Source organism: Thunnus maccoyii, chromosome 6 (genome assembly GCF_910596095.1).
Source record: "Thunnus maccoyii chromosome 6, fThuMac1.1, whole genome shotgun sequence".
Lineage (NCBI taxonomy): Eukaryota > Metazoa > Chordata > Actinopteri > Scombriformes > Scombridae > Thunnus > Thunnus maccoyii.
Window position 1 is genome coordinate 14731504 of NC_056538.1, and position 26975 is coordinate 14758478.

The 26975-nt window shown below is 40.6% G+C and overlaps 1 protein-coding gene across 1 annotated transcript; it reads right to left on the bottom strand.

Moving 5' to 3' along the window:
• Nucleotides 1-26975, bottom strand: inppl1a (inositol polyphosphate phosphatase-like 1a). The gene is made up of 27 exons (XM_042414235.1): nucleotides 26460-26975; nucleotides 19248-19311; nucleotides 18464-18611; nucleotides 18297-18378; nucleotides 16966-17112; nucleotides 16406-16496; nucleotides 14834-14923; nucleotides 13964-14062; nucleotides 11876-12026; nucleotides 11391-11497; nucleotides 10682-10784; nucleotides 9833-10029; nucleotides 9533-9650; nucleotides 8939-9035; nucleotides 8596-8734; nucleotides 8393-8492; nucleotides 7241-7329; nucleotides 7059-7140; nucleotides 6799-6888; nucleotides 6061-6174; nucleotides 5493-5669; nucleotides 5132-5287; nucleotides 4854-4938; nucleotides 4326-4412; nucleotides 3381-4161; nucleotides 3063-3196; nucleotides 1-2486 (listed from the first exon to the last, which is right to left on the bottom strand). Exons 1-27 carry the CDS (start codon nucleotides 26642-26644, stop codon nucleotides 2390-2392), a joined length of 3810 nt encoding a protein of 1269 aa, XP_042270169.1. The 5' UTR covers nucleotides 26645-26975; the 3' UTR covers nucleotides 1-2389.

Below are 26975 nucleotides of genomic sequence, written 5' to 3' on the forward strand. Positions count from 1 at the left end.
TAAGGAAAGATATTATATTTTAATTGAAAAAAAAATGTACATGGTTAAACAACTTACATTAACTTAACACAACCAAATAAGGAGACTACATGAAGAAATGGAGTGTGTCAGAGAAAAGAGCAGTGGCAAGTCTCTTTTGCACAAACACGCATGTGCACAGAAATACACACACATACACACACAAACACACACACACACACAACCACACACACATAAACAACTGAGAACACTGAAAGGCCAAAAGGCCTCAAAAGACACTAAATTTAAAACATTTAAACAACAGAGCCACTTTCTTGGCATGAAAAAAGATTAGAGACATTGTTTTAAAAAATGCTTCAGGTCTGGTACAACACACACACAACACAGGCAAGGAGCTGAGTCTACGAATGAATCACATGCTCAAAGACTTCATCATATTTAGTCCTAATTACAAAACAAATGATTAATTTGAGTTGAAATTTCCACATTTTACTTTTTTCCACATTTTGCAGAGACTCTCAGAGTCAGCTGCTGGCATTTTTACATCATATTTTAGTAGGAAAGGCACGTTGTGTGCTTTAATTGGAGAAATAATTTGGGGTGGTGTCAGATATGTGCAGATGAATCGACATCAGCATCTCTTGAAACAACAATTAACTGGCTTTTCTGAAGAGGAGGCAGGATTTAAATTGAGAACAAAGTAAGTTAAACTGTATATTAATAAACCGTTGAGGAGAATAAAACCTGAGAACCTGACTTGGTTCTGTCTTTTTTTTCCTTCAGCTTCCAGTCAACATCTACTGATGAGGTTTATGGAGTAGTAGCACCACCTGCTGGTTAAATCAGGGAACAACAACAGCCCTCATATCATCTGTGTCCTGCAGAAACCTTTATCACTCTGACATTTCAGAGAAATGACATCTTCTCATGATCATAAGACTACGCAATGTCTTTACTGATGAAACAAGATAAGACAAAATCTATCTTTTCGGTGACAAATGGTTTCTCCAAGACAACAACAACATGATGGTGTTGTAAATCTTCAGTAGACGCATCATCTGTTAATCTGCATGGCTATGTTAACCGATTTCCTGAACACTGCTCCATTTACACAAATTAAAATGAAATGAGTACAAGTTGTGACGTAAAGCCCATCAAACTTGGGTCACAGGATGCTAAGAACAAGATTTGTCTTCCTCTGTGGATTGAAATTTAACGTTCATATAAAAAATGAAAGTGTGTGAACATGAGAAATGAACTGGATAAAATCTTTCAAGTGATATTTCACATTGGTGCAGCATTCATCGCCTGACCCGTGTGATCCCCTCGACCAGTTAACCAAATAGTGACTGTACACAGAGACAGAACTTGTTTTCTAACAATATAACTTGTGAGAAAGCCAAAAATGTCAGTGTTAAGTTACACAAATCACACATCAGGGCTAACACAGCTACTTAAATGTTGTACCAAGGTGAAATATGCACTTTTAGCTCTATCAGGACTGGTTTGGTTGGTTTGCTCCATATTCCCTTTATCATTAAACAAAAACATAAATACATGCAGAGACACTGAGACAACACACGCCACCATTTGAACAACAGCGGCCCACACATCATCACAAAAGTACAAACTGAGTTGAGCTCACTTTAGCTAGGTCCTCTCCGTTACATCTTAATGATGTCACCATTTCCTGTCCGTCTACATTACGGAAGCAGTCGGGTTCCTCATTACCCTTGAGTGCTCTCTAATAATTAGCTTCTTCCCGCATCATTTCCCGGATGTGACCATTAGAGGGGAAAAAACCTGAGACTCTGAGAAGAACGGTGTTGTCAAAAGAGTCTGATCTCGTCACAAAAAGCCTCTCCTTTTTCTTTTAACTTGAAAGCGTGAAATTCCCCATTTCTGAGGAGTCTCACTGTCAACTCACCTCTTGAGGTTTCTCAGGACAACGTCAAGAAAATAAGCTTTAACGCTAGCTTGAAGCTGCAGGTCAGAAGTGATGGTACAACACACATGAAGATTCCTCTCTGACTTCTACATGTTCTGGTCAAGACATCAGCTGCTCTACATACGATCTCATCCTGCATCTTCTCACTAGGTTTAAAACCGAGGGTTATGTAGTGATGCTCGAAGGACTGAAATGATTATCGTTAAATAAGGCCACCTCTATGACAACGAGGACATACATCTGAAAAAGGACATTGGTTCAGCAAGTGTTTTTGAAAGTAAAAATGGAGTGCAATTTCTCTCAGAAGGCACAGTCTGGCATCAATTGGCACATTCCAGCTCAGTTCAGTTCAGTTCAGTTCAGTTCAGTTCAGTTCAGTTCAGTTCAGCTGAGATTTGGCCTCTTGGGACCTGGTGTGTTGCCAGGCCGGTTTGGACTGGTCGTAGACCAGTTTGGAACAGTTTATTTCTGTTGCTGCTGCCTGAGGCTCTCCAGCAGAATTCGCTTGTGAGCGGCGTCAAGCACTCCTGCCTCCTCCAGGTCCTCCTCAGTGATGTCACTGCAAAATGAAAAGGACCGGATGAGAAGAAGGAGAGAAAATATAAAAAACCCCACCTAACTAATGTAGTTGTAGTTAAGAACTAATAGCACACATATGGTACAATTTAGAACAATTTTTATTACTCATCTATCACAGCACACAAAAATTTCCTATATAAATATTACTAGGCTGTTTCTAGGGCTGCAGCTAACAATTATTCATTAGATATGAATCTACCAGGGCGCCATTAGGGTGGCCTAATGGTTAAAGCGCATACCACATAACCGCATCATCCACGGTTTTGACTCCCAGCTGGGGGACCTTTGTTGCATGTCATACCCTTCTCTCTCTCCAATGACTCAAATAAAGGCAAAAAAGCAAAAAAATTCATAAAAAAAAAATCCACAAATTATTTGCTCAATGAACAGATCAATCGTTTGGTCTTTAATCATGTCCGTCCATGTTTAATCACCTGTTGGTTGTCTTCTTTTAACAATAAAAAAAGAAAAATTTAAAAAAGAAGAAAAAACAGATAATATTCACATTTAAGAGGATTAATTTTTGACATTTTCACCTAAAAAATGACTAACGTACCTGAGGAACTCCAGGTCGTCCCAGCCGTTGTGTAGGAGACCCTGTTCATACCTCTCCAGTCCCAGTCTCTGGAGCCACTCCCCCACTGACGATTCCCCCACAGACAACGACGAGCTACTGCTGCCCCAAAGCGCCTTCACAGGGAAAAGAAGCACAGGATGAACTAAAACACAGCACTTGAGCCAGTAAAGACTAAAAAAATATGCTAGTTTGAGAGGGACTCTGTTATCCATCACATACATTTCCTGTCTGCTAACTAACTGAAAAAGATCAGCTTAATATCTGAAGTGTAAATGTGAATTTGAATTCACTGCCCACCTCCTCAGGCAGGTCCTCTGCGATACTCTCTGTGATGGGATTTCTGGGTGGGAAGGTGCGGCAGGCGTCCAGACCTAAACCCATCCCCTGCCCCCTGAGAGGAGGCGGTGCAGAGGGAGCACGTGGAGGCTGTCCGGGAAACTCGCTCTCACTCAGTGTCTTTGCCATCTGAAGCACGGAGCATGACTGGTCATCCAACGCCCCTGCTCCACCTCCTCCACCTCCCCCTCCACTTCCTCCTCCTCCACCTCCTCCTCCTCCTCCTCCTCCTCGCCTGAAACCCTCCCCAAGAGCCAGCGGGGTACCAGGACCGGCTGCCGGGATCCTGACCTCAGCCAGATCTGGATAAAGGGAGCGAGATTTAGGGAAAGGGCCCTCTGCAACCATCTCCAGGGCCCCCTTGGGAAGAGGAGGAGGTGGGAAGTCAGGAGGTGGTCGATTCAGCGTGCTTCCAACTGTGGCTCCTCCCTGCACCCCCGCCACACAAACTCCATCGTCCTCTGAGGAGCCCTCCTCACTAATGGCTCGGACTGGGTGACCCGTCATGGGCCTACGTGGGTGAGAGGGTGCTGGGGCCGCACAGGGGGGTTTGGTTCGAGCCCCGGCTGAGGGAGGAGGTGCTTTAGCTGCCTGGGGATTGGCGGAGGTAGGAGACGGGAGAAGCTCAGGTGACATAGCAGCTGCAGACTGGTTGGGAACGCCCTCCAGGATGTAGTAGGCGGGATTATTGTAGCTGTTCTTGCTGATGGATGGATCGCCGTCGGAAGGATCCTGCTTGGGCCTAAATAATACACACAGACACCGAACACGTGGTTGATGGTTTACGCTTTTAATGTTTTAATGGTTTATGCTTTTTGTTTGGTGCTGTTGGTCCACATCAAACATGTGGCTGCGTATTCTTGTGTTCAACTTAAAGAGTATTTGTGTTTTCTGGTGTGTTTGTACCTTGCAGCAGTTTCATCCTTGCTGCTCCTCTCTCCCTCCTCACTGACCTTCCCCAGCTCCCCAAGCTGTTTACGAACCACGGATGGCCTGCACGGTGGACATAAGAAGAAGAACCAGATGCATCACGTGACAGAAAACACAAAATACTAAGAAAACATGGATGCACTTTAAGAGATACATTTAAAATTTTAAATGAAAAAAGACATGATGTTGGTTCCAGTTGCACATCACCACATAGCCAGGATAGAGACATTTCACCAGGGAGATTGGCTGGTGAACATATTTATTACAATATTATGCTTGTTTTTGTTTTTATTTTATGATTTTAAAACACATTCAGCCTCTAAGGTCATCCACAGTATTTTATTTTTCATCTTACCAATGTCCAATATAATAATATGGGCAAATTTTCAGATTCTAACAATTCACCTAGAGCCTTGACTTAAAAACTTTACATAAAACATTCTGTTATTTTACATTTTGCGGTACATGACATTAAGAGCAACATTAAAAGAAGAGCTTACTGACTTCACATATTCATGTCCCGCTCTGGGCACCAGGGCGGACTTCCCTTTAGGTCCGCCGGTTTCATCTTTGTCCACACTGATCCACTCTGAAATATAACAATAAAAAGAGCAAGGGAGTCCTAAAATTAAATTGGTAAAAAATTATATTTATATCTGCAAATTTTCAAACTTCTCTTTTCTTTAAAGAAATTGGTTGTTAATAATTTGTAGAGATTTATATTTTGTACACTGTTCCACTCTGCTACTTAAGTTCACACACATATACATCAAACATAGTACCATAGAGTCTCTCCCTGGTTCCCATCCTCTCAGAGGGGACTCTGACCCTCATGGACCCCCTGATGTTTCCTGTTTCCTCGCCACGGTGGGACAGGTAGGTGTGGAACTGCTGTGCTGTGCTGCCAATCATTGACTTCAGAGCCAACACACACTCTCCTACCGGTGAGAAAAAAAAAAACACACACATACATAGTTGTTTATTTGACTGAAAGAGACAAGATCCGTTTGTCATCTTCAAAGCATTGCATAAGCCCAGCTGCAGGCTCAAATAAGTCCTGAACAAACCAAACGATTCAATTCAACTACAACAAGCAAATACATACACACCACAAACATTCATTCACAAACACTCTCTTTATACCGTAGGACTCATATCCATCCAGCGATTTCACAGTTAGCAGCAGATGTTGGTCCTGCAGGTACTCGATCTCAGAGAGAAGAGGTTTGAGCGTTGTTAGCTGCTTGTTGGACCAGCCCACACGCAGGAAGTTCACGTTGTCACTGCTCTGACTGTCGTTCTCGTAACTCTTCTTAAACTCTACAGATGAGAGACAGAGAGAGAGAGAGAGAGAGAGAGATGGAGGGCAGAGTGGACGGGAGAGACGACAAAGGAAAAGAAGTAGGAATGAAAGAGGGGAGAAGACGGGGAGATGTTTCTATGACATTTCATCCACAAGTACACAGTGGACAGAAGGTGAGGGGTGCAGCGCGGGTCAAAAATGGATGCTAGCTTAAAGGTATACTGACTGCCTGAGATAGGGGGGAGGGAGAGAGATACAAAAAGAAGAAGCAGATACAATTCTATTACATCCACTTAGTGTTACAGGAACTCTGTCGCACTGTAACTCCTGGTGGATTTCCGTCAGCTTGTGAATGACATGTATGGGTGTGTGCGCGCGTACGAGTGAGTGAAAACATGTTCGTCTCACCTTCCAAACAAGTAGAGTAGAATTCGATGAAGAACTTGGTTCTGCTCGCCGTCTTCACAATGGCCTCGATGCTCTCGAACTCGATGTAGGCCTGCTCCGAAGACTTTGGCAGCCCTAGACAGAAAAAGGTGGTCAGGAGGAAGTGGAGGAAGAGGAGGATGGGGAGAGAGAGATGTGAGTCCATGACGCAGAATGGTTTCACAGGACAAATACAGAATTATTCATTTCATGTGACATTTGGTTCAATAAAAGGAGAGAAACAGAGGAGAGCAACAGAAACAATTCACAAGACTAAAGATTAAATTATGTACTTTTTTGCTTGCATTATTTCTATATGAGTTTTAACATCATGTAAATTTCAAATCAAACATTAACTGTGATGCTGCTCCTGCTGTAACACCCAGCCAAAATAAAATAAAACACAAATTAACATTGAGAAAAAGAAAGAACAACTTGATGCTCTGTTTCTTCCTTCTGATGAGTCCGTTGTCTATTTCTGGTTTCTCTCAAATGTGAGTCACTGACTCACAGACTAAACAAGTAAATCACAAAGTCCAGTGAGGCTGGAAAAAATATTAAGTACTCGCTGAGTCAGCTCTATTATGAAATCAAATACTTAATACACATTCTGAGAAGTAGTCAGACACCAAAAGAAGAAGAGGAAGTAGAAATCAAAAGACAAAACAGAAGGAAATTAGAACAGTAATTTCTGAGGATTTCAGTTTTTTCCACAAATACCTTTTTTGGAAACAAACTGGGAGGTCACGCCCACCTCAAACGTAGCAAACACTGGAGAGTGGTCACTTGTTACTATATCATCTGTACAGCCTAACAAACAGACAAGAAAATACACTTAAGTCTCCTCATTTATTGAGTCTTAACTGCTTTGTAAAGTATATCAAGAGGATATTTATGTGAAACAGACAATTTCAATTGACCTGTATTACACTGAGTTAAACCAAATGTGTGTCAAATGGCTTCCAAATGATTGGTCTCACCATAGGAGTTGCAGACCATGTGTGTTTCTGGGTAGGACTTCCACAGGATCCTGTCACACCAGGAGGGAACATTAGTCCTCATCTGGGACAGACAGAAAAGAAAGACAAAGCAGGTTTATCAGGACGACTCACACAAAGAGGAAATCAGACATTTGTCAGAAATGTCTGGTTTGTGAACGTACCCCCGTAGCCTTCTGCTTCTGCCAGACATATGTGTCCCTCGAGCCACGTTCATAACGGTAGGTGGGTGGGAAAGAGATCTCCTCCTCCGCTGCAAGCAAAACGACACGCATTCACAGTTTAGGACAAGTATATATTTTAAAACATCAATAAACCTTATTCCCATGTTAATTTAAAGACGGCAGTATGATTAAAAAATTGACTTGCTGAGACACTTTACTCTTCCTTGACATTTTGTGTTGTGTAACATAACACCAAATCAGATTCAGATAAACCACCTCACAGCACAAAACACAGAAGCAGGTTGTTTTCTGGCACAAGCAGAACCAGGACAGAGAGCGCTAAAACAATTACGAGAATCGACAAACCGCAACAAATACTGCACATTTTTTGTAAGAAGAGCTAATTGATTTAATGTTAACATGAATAGCTTATAGCTTACATGAATTGCTGCATTCTCTTAAGTATTTGCTTTTTGTGATGACACATTCACAGTTTTTTTTTTTTTCATTTTTGGAAGTGTGAGAAATTAGTGCAATACTTCTAACGTCAATGCTGATGTAAGCAGTTCTGCCAGTCAGCAGGTAGTATTTACAGTGAATTATGTTTGACAGTTTCTCACAGACGTAAAAGGCTGAGTGAATGAAAGAATAGCCATAGTCACAACCTGTGAAAATGAGTTAATGAGAAATTTAGACGTACTTTTGAGAAACATGAGTAATAGTGGTGAAACGAGACAGAGGCTCTCTATTGTCTTTTTTTTTTTACTGTTGTAAAAACACAATAAATGTGATAAAATAAATTGGGATACAATTATATTTTTAAAAGCTATATAAAGCATGTTCCAATAAATATTGGTTACCACAGACTTGATGAAGCTAAGAAAGGTAACAGTTTTAGTAGCACAGCTGCAGTGCTGAGCAAGCGTTCCTGGGAAGTTTGAGTCATCACTTCTGTGTATGTGGCCACTAACACCCTGTTTAAAGAACAGTGACCCCTTAATGTTGAGATATTTTTAAATATAATTTCCCAGAAGTCAAAACAAACTCAACTTTCTCGTCAAAGTTTGCAGGAATATTATCTTTTCTGCATGATGTGAGGAGGTAACCGGCTCTGTAAAGACAGACGTCAGGTAGACACTCGGGCATACGAACCAAATCGTAGAAACACTTTATTCTTCTCCCTCTCAAGGTTGAGCTGGTCGACCTTCAGCAGTGGATCAAACTCCTTCCTGTTAATGTAGTTTAGTATCTCCTGCAAACACAGGCACAAATGAGACAGGATTACAAAATGCGGTTTCATCCAAATTTGCTGCATTTAATCGTGTATGTCTGCGTGTGTGTGTGTTCTGCTTCACCTGTATATCCATATCCAGTCTGTAGTTGAGGTCTCCAAGCCAGAAGAGGTGTGTGAAGCGCAGCGAGATGTCGAAGGAGCTCAGCTGTTTGTCTCCTAGTGACAGCAGCCGCAGGATATCTAGATAGTTCTGGTTCCTCCTACAGGGGTGAAAGGTCACATGTAATAAGAGCTGAAACAGTGATGTGTGTGTTTCTGTGATGTTTTCTTAAGCCCAGAAAAATATATATATAAAAAAGGAGAAATATCAATGTAAAGGTTAGAAGGTACAAGACAAGACAAGAACTTAAACAAATGGGATGCACTCGAAAGTACTGTCATACGATGTGTGTGTAGGACGATACCTGGCAATCTTCTCATTCCCCGATGTCAAGTGACAGTTCACAAAGCCGAAAGATGTTCCGTTGAACATGAAGGACACACCAACCGCCCCTTTGTTACCTAGAAAACCATCAATGTCAAACAATCGCACAAAATATTAGACAAATGAGGAGAATTTTTTCGTCCAAAACCAAAGAACATAGAATAATTCTGATCTTATCGTTACACTAAAACACACCAAATTGTTGAGACCTTGACACTTTTCATCAGCATAGGAATAAATGTTGTTTATTCCTTCAATTTGAAAGTTTATAGAGTTTAAACCGACGTCATGACATTTTGGATTTTGCATATTTTTTGCAAGTAAGCCATTGTCCAATTAGGAGAAGACATTTTTACTTCACTCACATTCAACAATCAGAATAACAAAAGATTTTTTAATTTAAACTTAAGTTTTTTCATCAGAATGTGACCACATGAGCCGCAGTAATTACGCCTCAACTGTCCATTATCTGTTTCATTGCTGCGATTCCCATGTTCATATTTTTCTGTAGACTTTGACCAGAAATAAAGCATTTAAGTAAGAATGAATAATGAACACTGAGTACTGTTGTTACCCAGTGTGTTGGCGATGCCCGTCTTGACACTGGACATTCCCACATGGCTGATCCGGTTCTCATGTTCAGGTTTCACCAGCACAGCAATCTTTATGTTCCATAGAGTCTGCACTGCTATCTACAAACAAGAACAACAAATGATGATCAGAAACATCTAATATGTGTGTTAGCAACGCACAGCAGTGAATCTTTTTTTAGTCATTTTCATCTTTGCTGCACTCTAACTATGCAAATATATAATGGTCCAACATGTAAAATCTTTATTTTCCAAAAATCTTTGTTTCCACCCGTTTTCCTCACCGGTTTATAATCCAGCTCTGTATGTTCTTTCAACATGGCACGTAGTGACTCCACCCACTCGCGATCACACACTGAGTTTTCTTGGGTTCCAAACACATACAGGTCATGAGGGATGGTGACGGTCATCTCGTCCAGAGTCTTCCCGAGGCCACGACACAAAACCCATGAGGCCACAGACTTAGGCGCAGGCACCGAACCTAAAGACAAAGGTACATTTTCACCAAAAATACCAACATCGTGCTCTAAAAAACAGAAGAAATATTCACTTTTGGTTTGAGACTACATACATCTGTGTTACTTTTTAATGTCTCATGTGGAAGTACAGTACATCATGTGTAAATATGTGTTGCCAAGGGTTATAAAAATTATTATTACACTGTGTATGTGTGTTACTATTTTACATGGATCATGATGAATTGTTCCTGTCTTGTATTGCAACTCTGCAACATCAGCACACTCATCAGCTAAGGTTAAAGGAAGTACAGCATTATATTTGTAAGGAGGAAGATGTAGAAATTAAAATTCGTTGAAGACAGGATGAGACATGTCATCTGGGGGTCAGTTGGGCAAGATGGTTCCTGGACAGGAGAACTGAAAACAGACATGTATGACTGTATTAAGTAAGTCTGTAAAGAACTGTATAAAACCCTCTTTTTCTTTGTAACCTCATCCTGTGTGTAGCATTGTGAAACGCTCCTTCTTGTACAAGAAAATAAATTGTTAAATTTTGATACTTCGGCTCCGGTCTCTATTGTTTAATGGTCAAGAAATTCTTTTAACACCAAGCTATGTTGAAAAGAAAGTGAAATCTAAAAAACTAAAAAAGATATGAATGTGTGCATGTCTTACCCATGTTCCAGGTCCCTATGAAGACGGAGATCATGTCTGGCTCGTCCTGGTTGGAATGTTTGTTCTTCATCAGCTGCAGCAGCTGGCAAAACGCCTCCCGCTTCTGAAACACACACGAAAATCAGTGAGCCAAGAGTGCCGCAATAGGGCACATCGTTTTGAAGAAGCCACAGTGTGCTTATACTGTATGTGCTCTCATTAAACCTTTTAACATTTTGCATTTATATTCATATTATTTCTTAACCGCTCTCATGTACAGAGATGTGGGCAGAACATGCTTCTTTATTATTCTTCATCATGTTACATTACATGTAACTATAATTGAAATTATTAATGCAGAAATAGCAACGCAGATATGTACATTTACGATACGAGATATGTGATGTGTGGGAATCGCAATACAGGAAGTGTTTCAGTGGAAACTGAGCCCCCACACATAGAGGAGATTTGTCTGTGCCACAAACCTTATGAATATACAAATAAAACTGATATGCACAAGCATTTCCTTATTAGATTGGATATAAAAGTCTATTCATGTCATTCCTGCAATGTTCACATGAAGGTGTTTGCATGTTTGAATGACTGAGTGTAACTGTGAGCGACTGTACTTCCCTTTTATGCACAAATACATTTTGGAGATAGTTTGTGTGCATGTGAATGTATGTGTGTGTGTGTGTGTGTGTGTGTGTGTGTGTGTGTGCGTGTAGACCTTGGCACTAGCAAAGATGAAGTCTTTCCTCTGGCTCTTGTCCTTCTCCTTCTCAAAAACAATGCCCAGCTTATTTTGCACCCGCTGAGACTTGATCAGCTGACGGACTGAGAGAGTCAGAGGCAGACCAACAGGCAGACAGATGGGAGACAGAAGGTTAGGGAGGGAGAGAAAAAAAAAAGAAGCGAATATGAAAAGGAAAAGAGAAAAATTTGACAGAAAGAAAGATAAACTTGTCAATATGCACAAAACCACTAGTTCCTTACATATTTTTTTACGTCACAATCTAGATAGTAAGTCAAACTGATATTAAGAGGAACTTTATTTTATTTTCGGCTTGGATCCTTATCAAATACATTTAGCTTCTTGTCCTTAAGTCGACTAGTTTTGTGGAGGGATCGTGCAGAAACTGACCGGTGATAAATTGCTAGTCTCACAGTTCAGGATGTGTGTGTAAAGTGTGTGTGTGTGTGTGTGTTTCTCACTTTTTTCGTATGTGAAGGTGGTCCAGTCCTCCTGGCTGTCCTTCACCTTCTTCATAACTACCAGTCTTCCTCCCTCCACGTCCACAGAAAGAGTGTACTTCTGACTCTTTCCTATCTTGGTCAGCTCTGCAAGGTAGACGTCCAGCTTTACCTGTAATGGATCAGAGGAGAAGGATTAAACACACACTCACTCACTGAGACCGGGTGTGACTGTTGCTAAAATGTGTCTGCGCATCTCTCTCATTTTGAATCATGTCACCACCAGAGGTCTCCAAAGAAATAGCAGAGCCCACTCCCCCTTCTATTGTTATCATATAAATCTATATTGGTTATATGTAGCCAGCAAGATCAGAAATCTGAGCACAAAAAGCAGGAATTTTGATGATCACACTCACTTTCCTGATTCTTTTGATTGTAGCTTTAGAGGGCAGTTCACAAATTCCATCTTCATTTTCTGATTGAAAATTTATCTTTTTTTGTTTGAATCCATAAGACTTGGCTCATAAGTTCCCTGATAAAGACTTTGATTTCCTGTAAAATCTTGACAGGGTCTGCTTGTCTGTCAGTGGCTGAATCAGGTGTCAAATCTTCAACCTATTTCACACTTCTGTTGTGCAACAGGAAGCTGCTGAAAGGAGGTCACCACAGAGAATGAAAATTTTGCTGACAGCGAATGTTTCAACTTATTCATCTCTTCTTCCTTCTAAGTCTCACCTCCTTTCCCACAAGCTCCCACTCACACTCATACTCTGCATCTTTACTCTTTCACTCCTACTCTCTACTGAACCTCTTTCCATTCATACTGTTTCAACACAACAAAACCACAGCCTTCAACCTACAAGTCATGTTGTTAGCAAACCTTCAATAAAACCATCGTGATCTTCAAAACTGCAACTATATTCACTTACTTACACTCACCGAGCTCTTTATTAGGAACACCTGTGCAATCTAATGCGTCAACAGCTCTGCCATAAATTCTACTTTTACTTTTGTCCACTCCATTAACATACATGAGGTTGGCAAAATATTAGGAACACTTTTCAATATAACGCACTCCGGTACACCACCACCACCCACTATGACCTCACTAATGAAGTAGAATTATCAACTTTCCGACTGTCAACAAAAACTGTAATGTATAAGCTTCGTAAAAGTAGAATTTATGGCAGAGCTGTTGTATTGGATTGTGTTAGATTGCACAGGTGTTCCTAATAAAGTGCTCAGTGAGTGTATATGCTTAACGAACGTGGGAATACCAAAACCAGTAAATACCCTCGTATGACAAAGCCACTGATGATGCTACAGGAAGCGCATTGCAAACATTCCTTTGGTCTCACATCAGCTCAGCTAAGAAACACTTCCTGTGTGTGGTGAGCGATACATGACCTCACAGACTGTATTACTATCATTCAAGTTCAGTTTGTCCTCTGTGAAACATTCCTCATCGGTAACCTTTAACAAATCAAGGTGTTTCAGCTAGATATCAGGTTTATCACCATACTAAAATCACCACAATTAGGGTTATCATTTCCTGAGCTTCATGTCCTGTCAAAACGGAAATACTAGAGATTAAAAATTCTGATAATGAAGTATAAACAGTACGAGTTAAAAGTCTGGACACACCTTCCCATTCCCTTGAATGAGAAAGTGTGTCTTAACTTTTGACTGGTACTGTAATCATACCTACATTGATAATAAAGTAGAGCTTTAATGTAGCTGACAGGCAACAGACAGCAGCTGGTGCAGCAATAAATAAAACCGTAATAAATACAAAACAGTACACACATTAACTCCGTCACAAGTGTCTTGAGTCTCTTGATAAATATGAGTACACTTTGGTAACTGATATAATGCTGATATTACCCTTCCCTTACTGAAAAAAGGATAAAAAAAATATGCTTTTAGTTGATGCACTTCCTCAAAAGGTCAAAAGCTAGGAACAGATGACATAATCACTAATAGTAAGGATTAATAGTAACTTTTCATCACCCTACAGAGAAACGACCACTAATAAAGTGTGTGTGTGTGCATATTTGTGGTTGTGTAGGGGTAGTGTGTGTGCATATGTACACGTGTGCACATGCATACCTCGAAGGCCTGCACAGGGATGGCTTTACTGTGACGCATGGAGAGAGGAGGAGGGGAGCATGGAGAGGATAAACTCATGTCCTGAAGAGCTTTCAGAGCCTGAAGGCAGAAGATGAGGAGAGAAACAATTAATAGAGAGAAGAAGAAGAAAAACTGAAAGGAGAGGAGAGAAATTAGAGGACACACACACACACACACACGCACACACACACACACATGCAGATAAACTGTATTGTTTCCAGCTTCAGTGTTGGTGTCAACAAGGAAACAGTTTCCCATTTCCTGGATGTGACCTAACGGGAGCAGGGAAGGTGGAGCCAGTGACATCACATGAGTTAAGACATATAGCTTGACTGCATGATGGCCGTTTCCTTTCTAGCTCACCAGCCTCTTTCACATGAAGTCCAACTAGAAAAGGTTTGACTGTATTTGCATATCAGGAGGAAAAGCAAAGCAAAATTGAATGGGTGAGGCCTACTGCACAAGAAAACTCTTATTATTCACAACAAATAAGGGTTAGGATTAGAGGTAACACAAACTGTACAGTAGCTTTAAATGCTTTCCTGTTATGACCAACGTGACACACCCTCTCCGTCTGGCTTTCTAAGTATTACACATTATGTAAATACTTTAAACAGGTTGTATCAACAAACGGATAAATGGCTGCTTTGTCCAAAAATGTCACAAAAATCCCTCCATCTGTGTCTCTTCCATGTGTTGTGTTAACTCAAGGCCTAAAAAAGAGAAGGGAAGGGCTTGAAAGAGAAAGCAACAGGAAAACACACACACACACAGAAAGGGAAAACAAGAGAGAGAGGGGGGGCCGAAGAGTGTGTTTGTGCTTGTCTACAAATGACTATATGTGTGTACCTTCTTCTCTATGGAGGACAGCAGGTCTTTGAGAATTGCCAGCTTGGTCACGAGGTTCTCCAACTCCTGGTCTCCACCTTGATTCACCGACTGATTGAGAAAAAAAACAAAACAAACAAACATATTGGAACCTGTATGAGCAGTGCAGCTTAAAAAAAGACATTAATAAGGACAGAATGTTATCTTTTTCTGCCATTGTGTGTTAAATCTTAAAAAGGATTAAACCGAACTGTGATGAGCCAAACAATTCAATAGACAGCTGATAGTGAAGAAGCAGACAGAAAACGGCAAGAGTGAGATGGGTATGACATGCAACAAAAGTCCCTCGCTGGAATCGAACTGGGGATGTTGCGGTTATGTGTGCATGTGCAGCCATTTGACTACCAGGGAGCTCCATCAATTCAATAGTTTACTGAAATTAATGCTTTTAAATCAACAAAAATGATGGTACAGCAAACACAGACACTTCACAGTTCAATGGTGTCTTAAAGATTGTTTGTAAAACTGCATAACCGGTCTATCCATGTGTAAATAACATCGTTTTTTTTATCCAAATGTTAGTCATGCTTGAACTGATGACACCTGCATCACATAAAAAAGGTTTTCACTGAGGCAGAACTGTCACTGTCCAACGAAGACACACAACTACAGAAGCAGCTTGTAAGTCATCCACACATGCACTTATACTATGCAGACAAACACAAACTACACTGTGTGAGTGTTTCCTTGTGATACATTATTTCAAGAACAGTATGTATGACTGTAGTGTGACTAACTCAGCTGTCCCCAGAAGACCTCAGAGAAAAAAAAAAAAAAGAAAAGGCTTTTCCTCAAGACAAACATTTCACCACAGGACTGTGTGTGCATGTGTTGGGTTACCTCTATGCATGTGTGTATACCTCTCCTATGTGTTAAAACCAATAACACACAAGCTTCTAATTAGACTCAGTGTCTCTGTTTTTTAATGAACTTGTTACTGAATATCTGTCACTTACTCTGATTGATTGCTCTGTAATACAATAAGCTTTACTATTTAGTAGAGCTTTAAAAAAAAGTGTTGACATATTCCATCATTAGTGAAAAAGCATAAACATTCCTGTGAGATACACATTCACGTTCAAAGTGACAATACTGATTGTGACGAGCTGTCAAATTTTACAACAAATACACCATATGTTGTAATTGTTAAAATAATTGATGATAGTCTGGTGAGAGCATGACCAACTGCTCATAAACACTAGATATAAATGCAGATTGCTTGTATCTACATTTGACAGTCTGAGTAATGTCCACTGCTTGGTGGTGAGGAAATGCAGAAAAGGGGTTACATACCGGCACAGTTCTGTGTGGTATCTGTAATTGTAATTGTAATTGGCAGTCGCTACATCTCTAGGATTTATGCGTTTTGCATATTTAATTGTTTGAAGAAGATTTTTTTATGTGAACATAATAAGTAAAATACATAAACACACGAAAGCAGGACGATCAGAGAGCAGGAATGCGTTGCTTGTTTTCGTTTTATTTGATTGTGTACACACGCAGACCAAGAGGCAAAAAGAGGGAGAGACACACCTGTTGGATCATCTTGGAGACCATGAAGGCACTCTGCTGATCAAAGACCTTAGACAGGATCTCCAGACCTGACAGCACTTTATCCACCTCCCTATTAAAGGAAACAAAGAGGGTTCCACAGCTCAGTTGTGTTAAAGCTTTTAAATCCTCTAATACGTCTTCGCTCTCATCATCAATAAGATTTATCTTTAGTGAAACAGATCAGGGATAATAGTATTTACCTGGATTCCCCTCAAGTGTTTTTTTCTGTGTATATTCAGTATTATCTGTGTGTGCATGTTGGGGCTGCTCAATGAACCACAAATGTTTAATAACCACATAATTCAGATATAATTTGTTATATTTTAAATTCCTCAGTTTAATATATCAATTTGATAAATTAAACACAACTAATTCATGTTGCAAATGACAATATTTGAATGTGCTACATCTGCCACTGTGACCAAAACAACAGATGAGATGAGGAAGCAGGAGGTTCTGCAGGCCGAGAGAGCAAACCCTTACACACACAACAGTGGTAATATGTGTGAATATAGACATGCCAGTGTGTCATTTCTCACCCATTGAGGCGTTTGCAGGAGGCCACTAGTGTCTTGTTGAGGTGAGGCAGTGCACAGGCTCCCTGTTTGACTGCCTCAAGGTCCAGAGCATAGCTCCCCTTCAGATACTCATGGGAGATGGTACTCAGGCCATTAGCTGCTGGAGCGCTAAAACACATTCAGATAAAATCAAGTAAGCATATGAATCTGCTACATCTTCAGTACATGCGCATACATTTCTGCCAACATGCATACAGAGTATTGGCAAGCACAATTTAAAACTGTATTATTATGTTTTTGATGTTTAGAAAGCTGATATTGAAAAAAGGGTAATACAAATGCAAATCAGACAACTGTCAAACTGTCACAGACTTCTTAGTTGCCTTCTCTATAAGGCTGCATATGTGTGTCTCTGACTACAAGGTCTGTAGACACACTTCCTCTAAACCAGGCTGACTTATGTCTACGCTGCCACCCACAGACACAGACCAACACACGCGCAGAATTTCACAAATCAGCTTTTTTTCTACAACAAGCAGGGAATTTGTATTATAGGCTACCACAGCTTTGTGGTTGTTTAACATGACACCACTTCTCTTATTCTTATATCCTGCACAGTAAAATGGTTTGGTAAGGAAAGGAAATTAGCCTTCTTATTTAATTTTAGACACACAACACCTCCTGCTGTGCTCTTTCCTCAGCAGAAACACTGCTGACAAATAATGCACATGCTTGCAATTTTTTTTGACAGCCCTTACACCACTTTTTATATACAGCCTAATAAAACATCTCTGAGCCTCTGAAACTAAAACTTCAACTTTTACATCTGCAACACTCTGCATTTAGGATCCTTTGATATGTTTCACACTGTGCCTTCCATGTAGATTTTGCTGTGCCAAGCCGTACTTATATTTCTATATTCCTTCAAATACAGCGTGATATACTGTAGTCTACACAGATTTTAATAACAAACATATGTGCATACACACAAGGTTTAAACTTCATCAAAGCCTTGTATCATCTCTTAGAGAAGTGGTTTTCAACCGGATGTGGCTGTGTATATGTGTGTGTTTATATCATCAATAATACCTCTGCTTTCCTATTTTTGTGGGCCAAGTCGATTTATGACATATTTACATTCACAGTAGCAATGAAGCAACATACTTCCTCTGTGTGTGTGTGTGTGTGTGTGTGTGTGTGTGTGTTGCGGTTAAGTGCTTGTGCCTAGTGGTTGAAATACGAGTGATACATGGTTAACATGTTGGTAAGGAAGACCTTTGGCTAGTCTGTGATTTGATTCTCAGCACTTGCATATGACACACTATAAAATTAATCCTGCAAGGACTTTGTACCTGTCTGTGGGTGTGTCTGGTCCTGGGGGAGTGGAGGTGGAGGCAGAGCGAGGGGGGAGGGGTGGCTTCTCATCTTCCCCATCTACCAATCACAGAAAAAGGAAGGTTAACACGTGACACAAGGGAGGCCACCGCTGTGAGTGTGCTTGTTTGGGCTCTAGAGATACCTGAATAATCCCGGTCATCACTGATTGCAGTTTCCTCTCTGTCTACGGGGTAAAGCAGGGTGGTGACCAGACCCTGACTGGGCTGCAGGTACAACGACACCAGCTCCGGTAACGTCTTAAACCGCTTAGGCTGCACACCCTGAGACGTCTGATAGAGAGAGAGGGAGGAAGACAAACAGGGAGTGATACAGCAAGAGACAAGAGGAAAAGAAGAAAAGTTAATTTCTACGTTGTATGAACATAACAATTACACCCTTTCTCCTCGGCTATAGTAGTCATGTTACTGAAATCTCTGGTGGCCCCCATTGTTTCACATTTAATGTTCTGTAAGCAAATATGACCCAGTAGTCTAAATATAATTCAAACCAGGAAGAACTGGTTCCATTGTAGAAAAGCAAAAATGCGCATCTTCAACGTCAAAGCTAAGACCCCAAAAATCAAACAGCAGTGACACAGATGTCTGTGATGTGGCAACATGGATAGTGTGTAGTGAGGCAGCACCATGATGGCGTGTGTGTGTGTGTGTGGCAAGTGGTGGTGGTGGTGGTGGTGGCGGTAGGGACTTCACAGCTGTTGGGCACAACGCACAAAGAGGCTGCTGTTGGTATGTGTGTGCGAGTGTCTGTGTGTGTGTGTGAGTGAGAGAGCTCAGAGCCAACAAAAGCATCTCTGCTTGCCAGCTGCTACTGAGGCAAATACAGTTTTTGCTTGCACACACACTTAACCTCAGTGGACAAGGGTGTGTGTGTGTGTGTGTGTGTGTGTCTGTTTGCCGTCTCTGTACCTGTACAGCAAGAAATCCTTCCTCATCTGGGAGGATTCTGTATGTGTGGACATGCTTCTGAAATCTGCAGGGACAAAGAGAGAACAGAAAAAAAAGAAAGTGACAGATGAATAGAAGGAAGGAGAAGTGAGAAGGGAAGAAGCAACAACATTTAAACTATTTCTTGTTCTTCCCAAAAAAAAAAAAAAAAAGATTTTGAAGACATTTCCTGTCTGACATATGCACACACACACACTTGTACTTGACCTCAGTTGATAGGAGTGTGTGTATGTGTGTGTGTGTGTGTGTGTGTGTGAGCGTGAGGGGGGTTTTAGAGGCTGTGGAGCGCTTCAACCTGTTGCTGTCTGTCACAGTAGCGAGCGGGCTTTATCCTTACAGTAGCATGATACAGTAGAGCTGAAAAGACTTGAACCTGGTGTTTGCGGACTGTACAGTTACAGTGATGACACAAAATAAAGAAACCAAAACAACAAAACGCCATCATTTACCAGATAGGGATAATATAGTTTCTTAAATCTTTTCCAAAAGAAAAAAAAAACAACAAAATGAGGGTTTTTCTTCACAGTCATCAGCTGTATATCAAAGCTCAGAGTCTGAATAGCATTTCTGATTTTACCAATCGTGGATCAATGTTCTGACATTGTGTGACAACACGCCTGCAGCCACAAACTGGAGTTCAATGATTTTCACATCTGCGCTCTGAGCCTGCTCAGCAAACCGGACACAAAATGTTCAATTTGCCAAGCAAACGCTGTGGTTTACATCTGTCGGTGTGTGTATACTGTATATGAGTATCATGGCTGCGTGTCTGTTTAGAAGTGTGGGTGTTAGGACGGCAGCTTATGCAAAACACTTAAGTAATGCTTTTACTTCTGTGTACATGCTGTTTTTATTTACAGTACGTGTGTGTGTAGGTGTGTGTGTGTATACACTGTATAAACTGAGTGAGAGACAAATCCATGTTGGGAATTATCCTGCTCTGACCACTCAGCTGTTTTTCCCAGGCGTTCCAGGTCAGGAACTAAAACATAGACTGGATATGGAGATATATAAAAGTGTTTGAACAACAAACTGCAACAGGAGGATTTCTTTCAATCCCAAATAAATATTGTTACAGTTGCATTGGATTCACTTAATACAGTTGGACTGAATTAACATAATAAGAAAGCTTTCATTCATTTCATTAATGTCACTATAAAACATCAATCCAAGATCACATTTCTTCCCTCTCTTTTTTGAATTAAGTTAATAATTGTTGTCGTTTCCTGTCAGTGCTGCTCTACAATATTAACATTGGCATGTTGCCTAATAACAATGTTTATGACTGATATTGTATGAGGGATGGGTAAAAGGTTGGTTCAGACTTGCACATTGGTTTGGGAGGGTTAGAGATGGTGGGACTCATTTGTTTGCTAATTAATTGTCAGAATTCTGCATTCTCTGTCTGTTTGTATTTTTATTTTTTCCCGTAAAAAAAAAAAAAAAAAGAGGGAGACAGCTTTCATTTAAATTAACTTTGTCATTGGTGATGTTATTCATACCCCTCTCACTGACATGGAATAAACCTACAATTGTTGTCTGTCTATACGGGTCAACACAGGTCATCAATCCTGGCTTCAAGACTGTGGTCCTACCCAGGGCTCAAGATGTGTTGATTGGATTTGACTTGTAGTACAGTGGGTGAGTCTACATTATCAACTTCTTGATGGCATTAGAAAAAAAAAACATTTTTTTGAGTTCAACAGGGAGTTTGACATGCCATAAAAGTGTGCAAATGCTTAACTGAATTGGTAATTTAAACCAGTCAGTTTCCAGTACATCTGGAAATGAATTATGACGTGCTCTCACTTTACTTCCTTACTGAGCAATTATGTTTTTACAAGCTGCTTATCACCAATTCCTGCTGCAGAGGCTCTCATGCCAAAACCTATAAGATGTCTATTTTATTTGTGTTTCTTTTTTTGACATCCTTGCTTTTATCTGACAACACACAAGAGGAGAGAGCGGGGAGGAAATGCACCCGTATTATCATTCAGTTAAAGGACATCAAGTTCCCATGATTTATAAACAGCACATTTATCATTGCAGATTGTTGCTAATAACAGTGTGATATATCACATTTTTCACGCCTCCAGCATCTGGCCAGACTAACAGTATTAACTTGATAAATACTGGCTCCTGCTTTGACCTCAAGGTCCAGCAGTAAACACAGCATGTGAGAGGAACCGTTTCTATTGTTTTATCTATCTAGACTCTGAAATCATGTCCACATTCAATCTTGTCCCATTGCATACAATTTATAAACACAAAGCATTGTAGCTCCAGTGGCACAGGATCCACACATTAGAGTCACTGCAGTGTTGTGTGTGTGTGTGTGTGTGTGTTTGTCTTCCTGTTGGCAGCTGAAGAGATTCTCTGCGGGTCTGTGGAGTAAATACTATTGTTTCAGCAGCAGCAAAGTTATAACGGGGGGAGGGGGACACAGAAAGAGAGAGAGGTTTATTATGGGATAGACATAGACCCAAGGCTTACAGTGTGTGTGTGTTGTAAACAATAGTGTGTACTGAGGGTACTGACTGCGTCACTAACTCCCTCTGTCCTGTCTGTTCAGAGCAATTCTTCAACATCTTCCTTTCAAGATGATACATTTAATACTATGTCAGTGTAGATTAATGTTTTTCTTAAGGTTGACAACAACTAACAGCTGCATTTCCCTCCTTGTAAGCTTCTCTGCTGTCCATATTGTGTCTGTTCTGATCATCACATCCTCAGGTGCCGCAGGTCAGCTCAGGTCAGTGCTGCACTGTAAACAGTATGTGTATCAACACACTCCAACCAATTACTGCTTATGGTAAATAGCTCCAATTAGCCAAACGATTCCAATGTTTTTGTTTCGGATCTTTTTTTAACTTGTTGTGTGAAGTGTCTGAGTATCTTGGAAAGCACTCTACAAATAAAATGTATAATAATTATTATTACATACAATTCAAAATATTACCTGCTTGTCATAGCGTTTAGTCAGCCAGCTGATGTTATTGTGCAGAGAAAGTTACAGACTAATGCTGACAAATATGAGGGACACTTCATTCTTTTCAAGAAGTGTCACTGCTGAGAGGAATCCAGTTAAAAACCATGTTACTTTATCGGTTTCTCTTATTTATATTAAGTCAATAACAACGGAGAAGATCTAGTTAAAGAGAAGTAGGAATGAGTTTCACAAGGATGTTTTTGTTTTATGATGATCTGTATCCAAACATTTTCTAAATAAAGTTTCCGCGCCACACTAATCATCCTCACATGTAATATCTCAGTACAAAAATCTCAAGGAACAGACAGTCAGACAGCTAATAAAACAAGTAAAAGGCCTAAAATAAGACAAAAGACATAACATAAGACCTAACCAGATGACTTTTTACAGCGCTGTCTACCTGGAAATCTACTATTTATAGAAAAAATATACATTGGAAAAAAAAGGCATACACATACACACACGTTCATAATGAGGAATGTTTCCACACAAACTTTCAGGTTTCAAAGACACACACAGAAACACAGAGAGCCATGCCTGAACCCCGACATGTTTAGACGCGCTGCACTACTGATACTAAGGAACATCTTCCTGACAAGAAAAATAGGAAACAATTCAATATCTCTGTAGATGCATTCACTTAAGCTTATTAAAAACATGGCCTCACCTGATGGGTGGCATGTTTCTTACTACAATAAACACTAAATGCATCAAAATCTGGCACTAAAGCTGGAAACATTAGTGACTTTTTACTGCCAGCAGTTTTTCCAATATTGTAATATTTATTCATGCTGTGGCGGTGAATGCCAACATTTCAGCAAACTATATTTGAATATATTATTCAGTACTTGTATAATAAAAAATAGATAACTTTAACAATCCCCAGAGGGGAAATTAATTTAGTCACCCATACACTGTGCTGAATAACAAAAGACACACAAGTCAGAGAGATCACAGAAGACTACTTATGCAAAACATACTGTCACAACAGTAGAAACACTAACACACAATCTAACAGAGATAACAACTAAGACAACAGACTTAACAATTAACTTAGGTAAGTACAATTCATATAAACACGAGACCTTAGGGATTGTGTCAAAAAAAAACAACCCATATCTTAGGAAACAGGCAAGTATCACATATCATTCAAAAGTTTGACAGCTGCAGACACAAAAGAGCTTTTGAATCTTTTTTTTTTTTGACTACTAAAATCACCAAACAGGGAATAACCTGCAATCTGCATCATCTGTAGCACAAAAAAATTAAACACACTCAGCAGGCATTTATCGTATTTGATATATCTGTTGATCTACTCAATGGTCAATGGGAAGCCAATTAAAAGTGGCCACTTCCTAAAAAAAAAAAGGTCAGTACAAAACTCCATAGACTGAAATGTAAGAGGAAGTGAGTCTCAAAGGCATAAAGACAAACTGGCCCACGGCTGCTACAGGCCCTAGAGTCACCAAAACCCTCTTCCCACCAGTCTATTCTCAGGCAACAGCAGAGTGGAAACACTTCCTAAAACACACTGATGCATCCAAGGCCCTCCAAAAGGAAGTGCACATGTCTGCGTATACGAGTCATGAGGGCAAACTCGACAAAAAGCTCTGTCTAGTAGCCATGTCCACCTCAAAAAGTATTTTTGTTTCTCAAGCGAGGACCTGACAGAGGTGACCTGATTTAAGCAGTTAAAATGAGCTAGTTTCCATGTTAAATCACCACTTTGATGTAGTCAGTGAACTGTGCCTCAGCAGTGTCATGTTGTAGTCCTCTAGACAAAGACAATATGACGGCACTCAATAGAAATTAAATACAGTAAACTATATTTTCCCTTTTATTGCAAAAAAGGATAATACTCAGCTATATTCTATAATGAAAGGAAGTCTTACAATTGTCCATACATGCCCCCAGGTTATCAGTTAGGTCGAATGATACACTGTCATTCACAGCTGACATTGCATTGTGCACTTGTGCAATAATAACACGGTGCAACGTAAAGCAAATTTAAACCACCTTTATTTTACTTGGACGCAGACATGTCCCCTTTTAGAGTAAGCAAAGTGCTTAATTAATATGCTACTGATTGTTGGCTTTAGCTTGGATGGTGAGTGAGTATTGAACGACAATAACTGTGTCAGGTTGAGCCAATCACAGTATTGAACAAATGTCTTCTGTTAAGGTCACTCTAATCAGTACTTTTGAGTGATGAAATTCTTCCAAATCGAGTTAATTAAAAGCTGCATGTATACGGTTTGTTTTCTTTTTGTTGCTGTTGTTAGGAATGCTAAATGTTGTGCAGACATGCCAGGCCCCCAGAGGGAATCCTACTGACTTTGGTGATCTATTGACTTTTCCACTAGCACTATCATGAAGTTGACATTTTTTTGGCTTTTAGTGAAATATCTCAACCACAGAGGATTGGACAGATTGCCGTGAAATTAACATGGCAATCAATAAAACTACCACAATGTCTGTTATAATTATTCCCTGGCACATAGCAGGGTAAAGAAAAACTAAGAAGTTTAAAGGTGGACTTAAAAGACAGCATTTTATCCCTAATTGAGAGTATTCTAGCAATGATAGTCATTTGATCACCAGTAAATGTGACCAAAACGTCTGGGCAAAAAGCAGTAACACTGTTAGTAAGGTACAGATTGGCTAAACTCTGTCCAACTTAGCTTTAAGGAAACCTTCTGAGATGAAACAAAGTCCACGATGTGAAAGGTTAAAGGGGAGAGGAAGGGAGAGGTGGAGGCAGGAATAAATCTGGAAACGGATGATGCATGGATGTAAGGAATGCTGTTGGTCATTGGCTGACCTACAGAATTAATTGTGCATCCAGGGATGAAAAAGGAAAATTATCACCACTTTTATAGGCTAGTATTCTATTCTGCAGCCATCAATTACAACTATGGGTGATATATTTGAATATTAACACAAATATTTAGCACGTACAAACAGTAAGTAGAAGTTTATGTTCACACATACACATACACACACACACACACCATGAACTCAGCATGGGGTGAACTATCAGACGGGGAACATAGGTCAAGTCAATGTCAGACTACTGTGTCACAAGCACAGGCCTTTTTATTTCCTGTCTGTAGTCTATGCATCGGTTTAACTTGGTGCCAGTGCTGGGGGGGGGGGTTGGCGGCATGTGAGTCATTTGTAGTTTTTAAAAGTTCACATCCCTTTTCCACGCTTCATTTGACTTGGCTGAGTCATTGTCAAATGCCCACAATACTGGCATGATTGTCTGTGTTGGTTGTCTGATTATCAAGGTGTACACAGTAGAGATATAGTTTATTTTACTAAACATAATCCAGCACTGTAAGGACTGTTATTTATGTAGTTTACTGAGTGCAAAGGAAACTGGTGGTTAGGATTCCCTTGTGTAACGGAGGATGGGCGTTTCATAATTCCTCCCCAGACCCTCTCAAGTCCATCCTAACAGAGAAGGCCCATGCTGATCTGACATACAGATTGTCATCATTTTACTGTGTGAGAAGACATGTAGCTCCTTCAGCTCAGCCAGCTGCTTCAAAAACTGCAAAGATCTTACATGAACCTTAAATTAAAATATCAGCACAGCTTCACCAGGCCATACATGCTTATATTTACCCCCTCCACCACTGCTCACAACCCGCAGGCTGATTGTAGCAGTGTGCCCTGTAAAAAAAAAAAAAAAAAAACGGCGCTGCAGGCGACCACATCAGAGGCAAGACAGACAGGGACAGCCCTAAAAGTTGAGTGCCAAGCTGGAGTTTCACTGCTGGGCAGACAGGCAGTCTCTCTCTCTCCCACTCACTGCCTTCCAGGAGAAAGTAAACAAATGCTGAAACCTTGTTTAACACTTTGCTTACGCAGGCAGCAGCTACAATTTGATCACATACAACAGCAAATGATGCCAGGTTGCTTCTGAAGGGAAGTTTATGAACAGTTTAGAGGAGCAGTGTCTGGCTTGGCAGAATAATAACAGACATGGCAGTGACTTTAACACAAGTCCCAAGACTCCCCTGAAGGCATGTGTGCTATTACAACATAAACATAAAACTACTACTTAAACTTGAAGTATTTAAACTGTGGCAGAGGCGTATTTTTTGCAGCAAACAAAGCAAAGACGAGGCCGAAAAGAAAAGTTAGAAGTTTGTCTTTTGTGCGATAAAGTTACTTACAGTACACACAAAGCGTAAGCCCCGTTGACACTCTCACTGTCCCGCACCAGGAAGCTGCCATCTCTCCCGGCCCGGGCCAGTAGCTCCTCGGCCGCCGCTCGACTCAGGTCCCGGTGATACCACATCGGCGGTACGGGCCCCAACGGAGAAACCCCTCCACCACCACCACCACCACCCCCGGCCATGGCCACAGCCCTTCAAACCGGCTTCAACTCAAACTGCTTCCCGACTTCTCCGAAAAACCTCCCAGCCCTCCTCCAGACTGAAAAATAATCCGGTGAGAGGACCGTTGAGAGCCAAAAGAGCGCAAACGTTATTCCGACGGTGGTTGGGAGGCAGGAGAAAACCGACGGCAGGGGGCTATAAGTTGTTGGTTTGTTAAGTTACGCCGTTTGCTGCTGTTTCCTCGGTTCCTGAAAGGTTCACCACCCTCCTACTTTCGCTTCCCAGTCCTACGGAAATCAGGGACAGGGTATGTAAATCCACACCGGAGACCAGGGAGCCAATTTATTTTTT

Excerpts from the sequence above, each read along its gene's own strand:
- inppl1a (XM_042414235.1), bottom strand. The coding sequence starts at position 26,644 with ATGGCCGGGGGTGGTGGTGGTGGTGGTGGAGGGGTTTCTCCGTTGGGG. Across the intron at positions 18,379-18,463 it reads TGATGACCGGGATTATTCAG|ATGGGGAAGATGAGAAGCCA; the intron begins GTATCTCTAGAG and ends TGTGATTGGTAG. Across the intron at positions 9,651-9,832 it reads CAGAGCTGGATTATAAACCG|ATAGCAGTGCAGACTCTATG; the intron begins GTGAGGAAAACG and ends TCTTGTTTGTAG.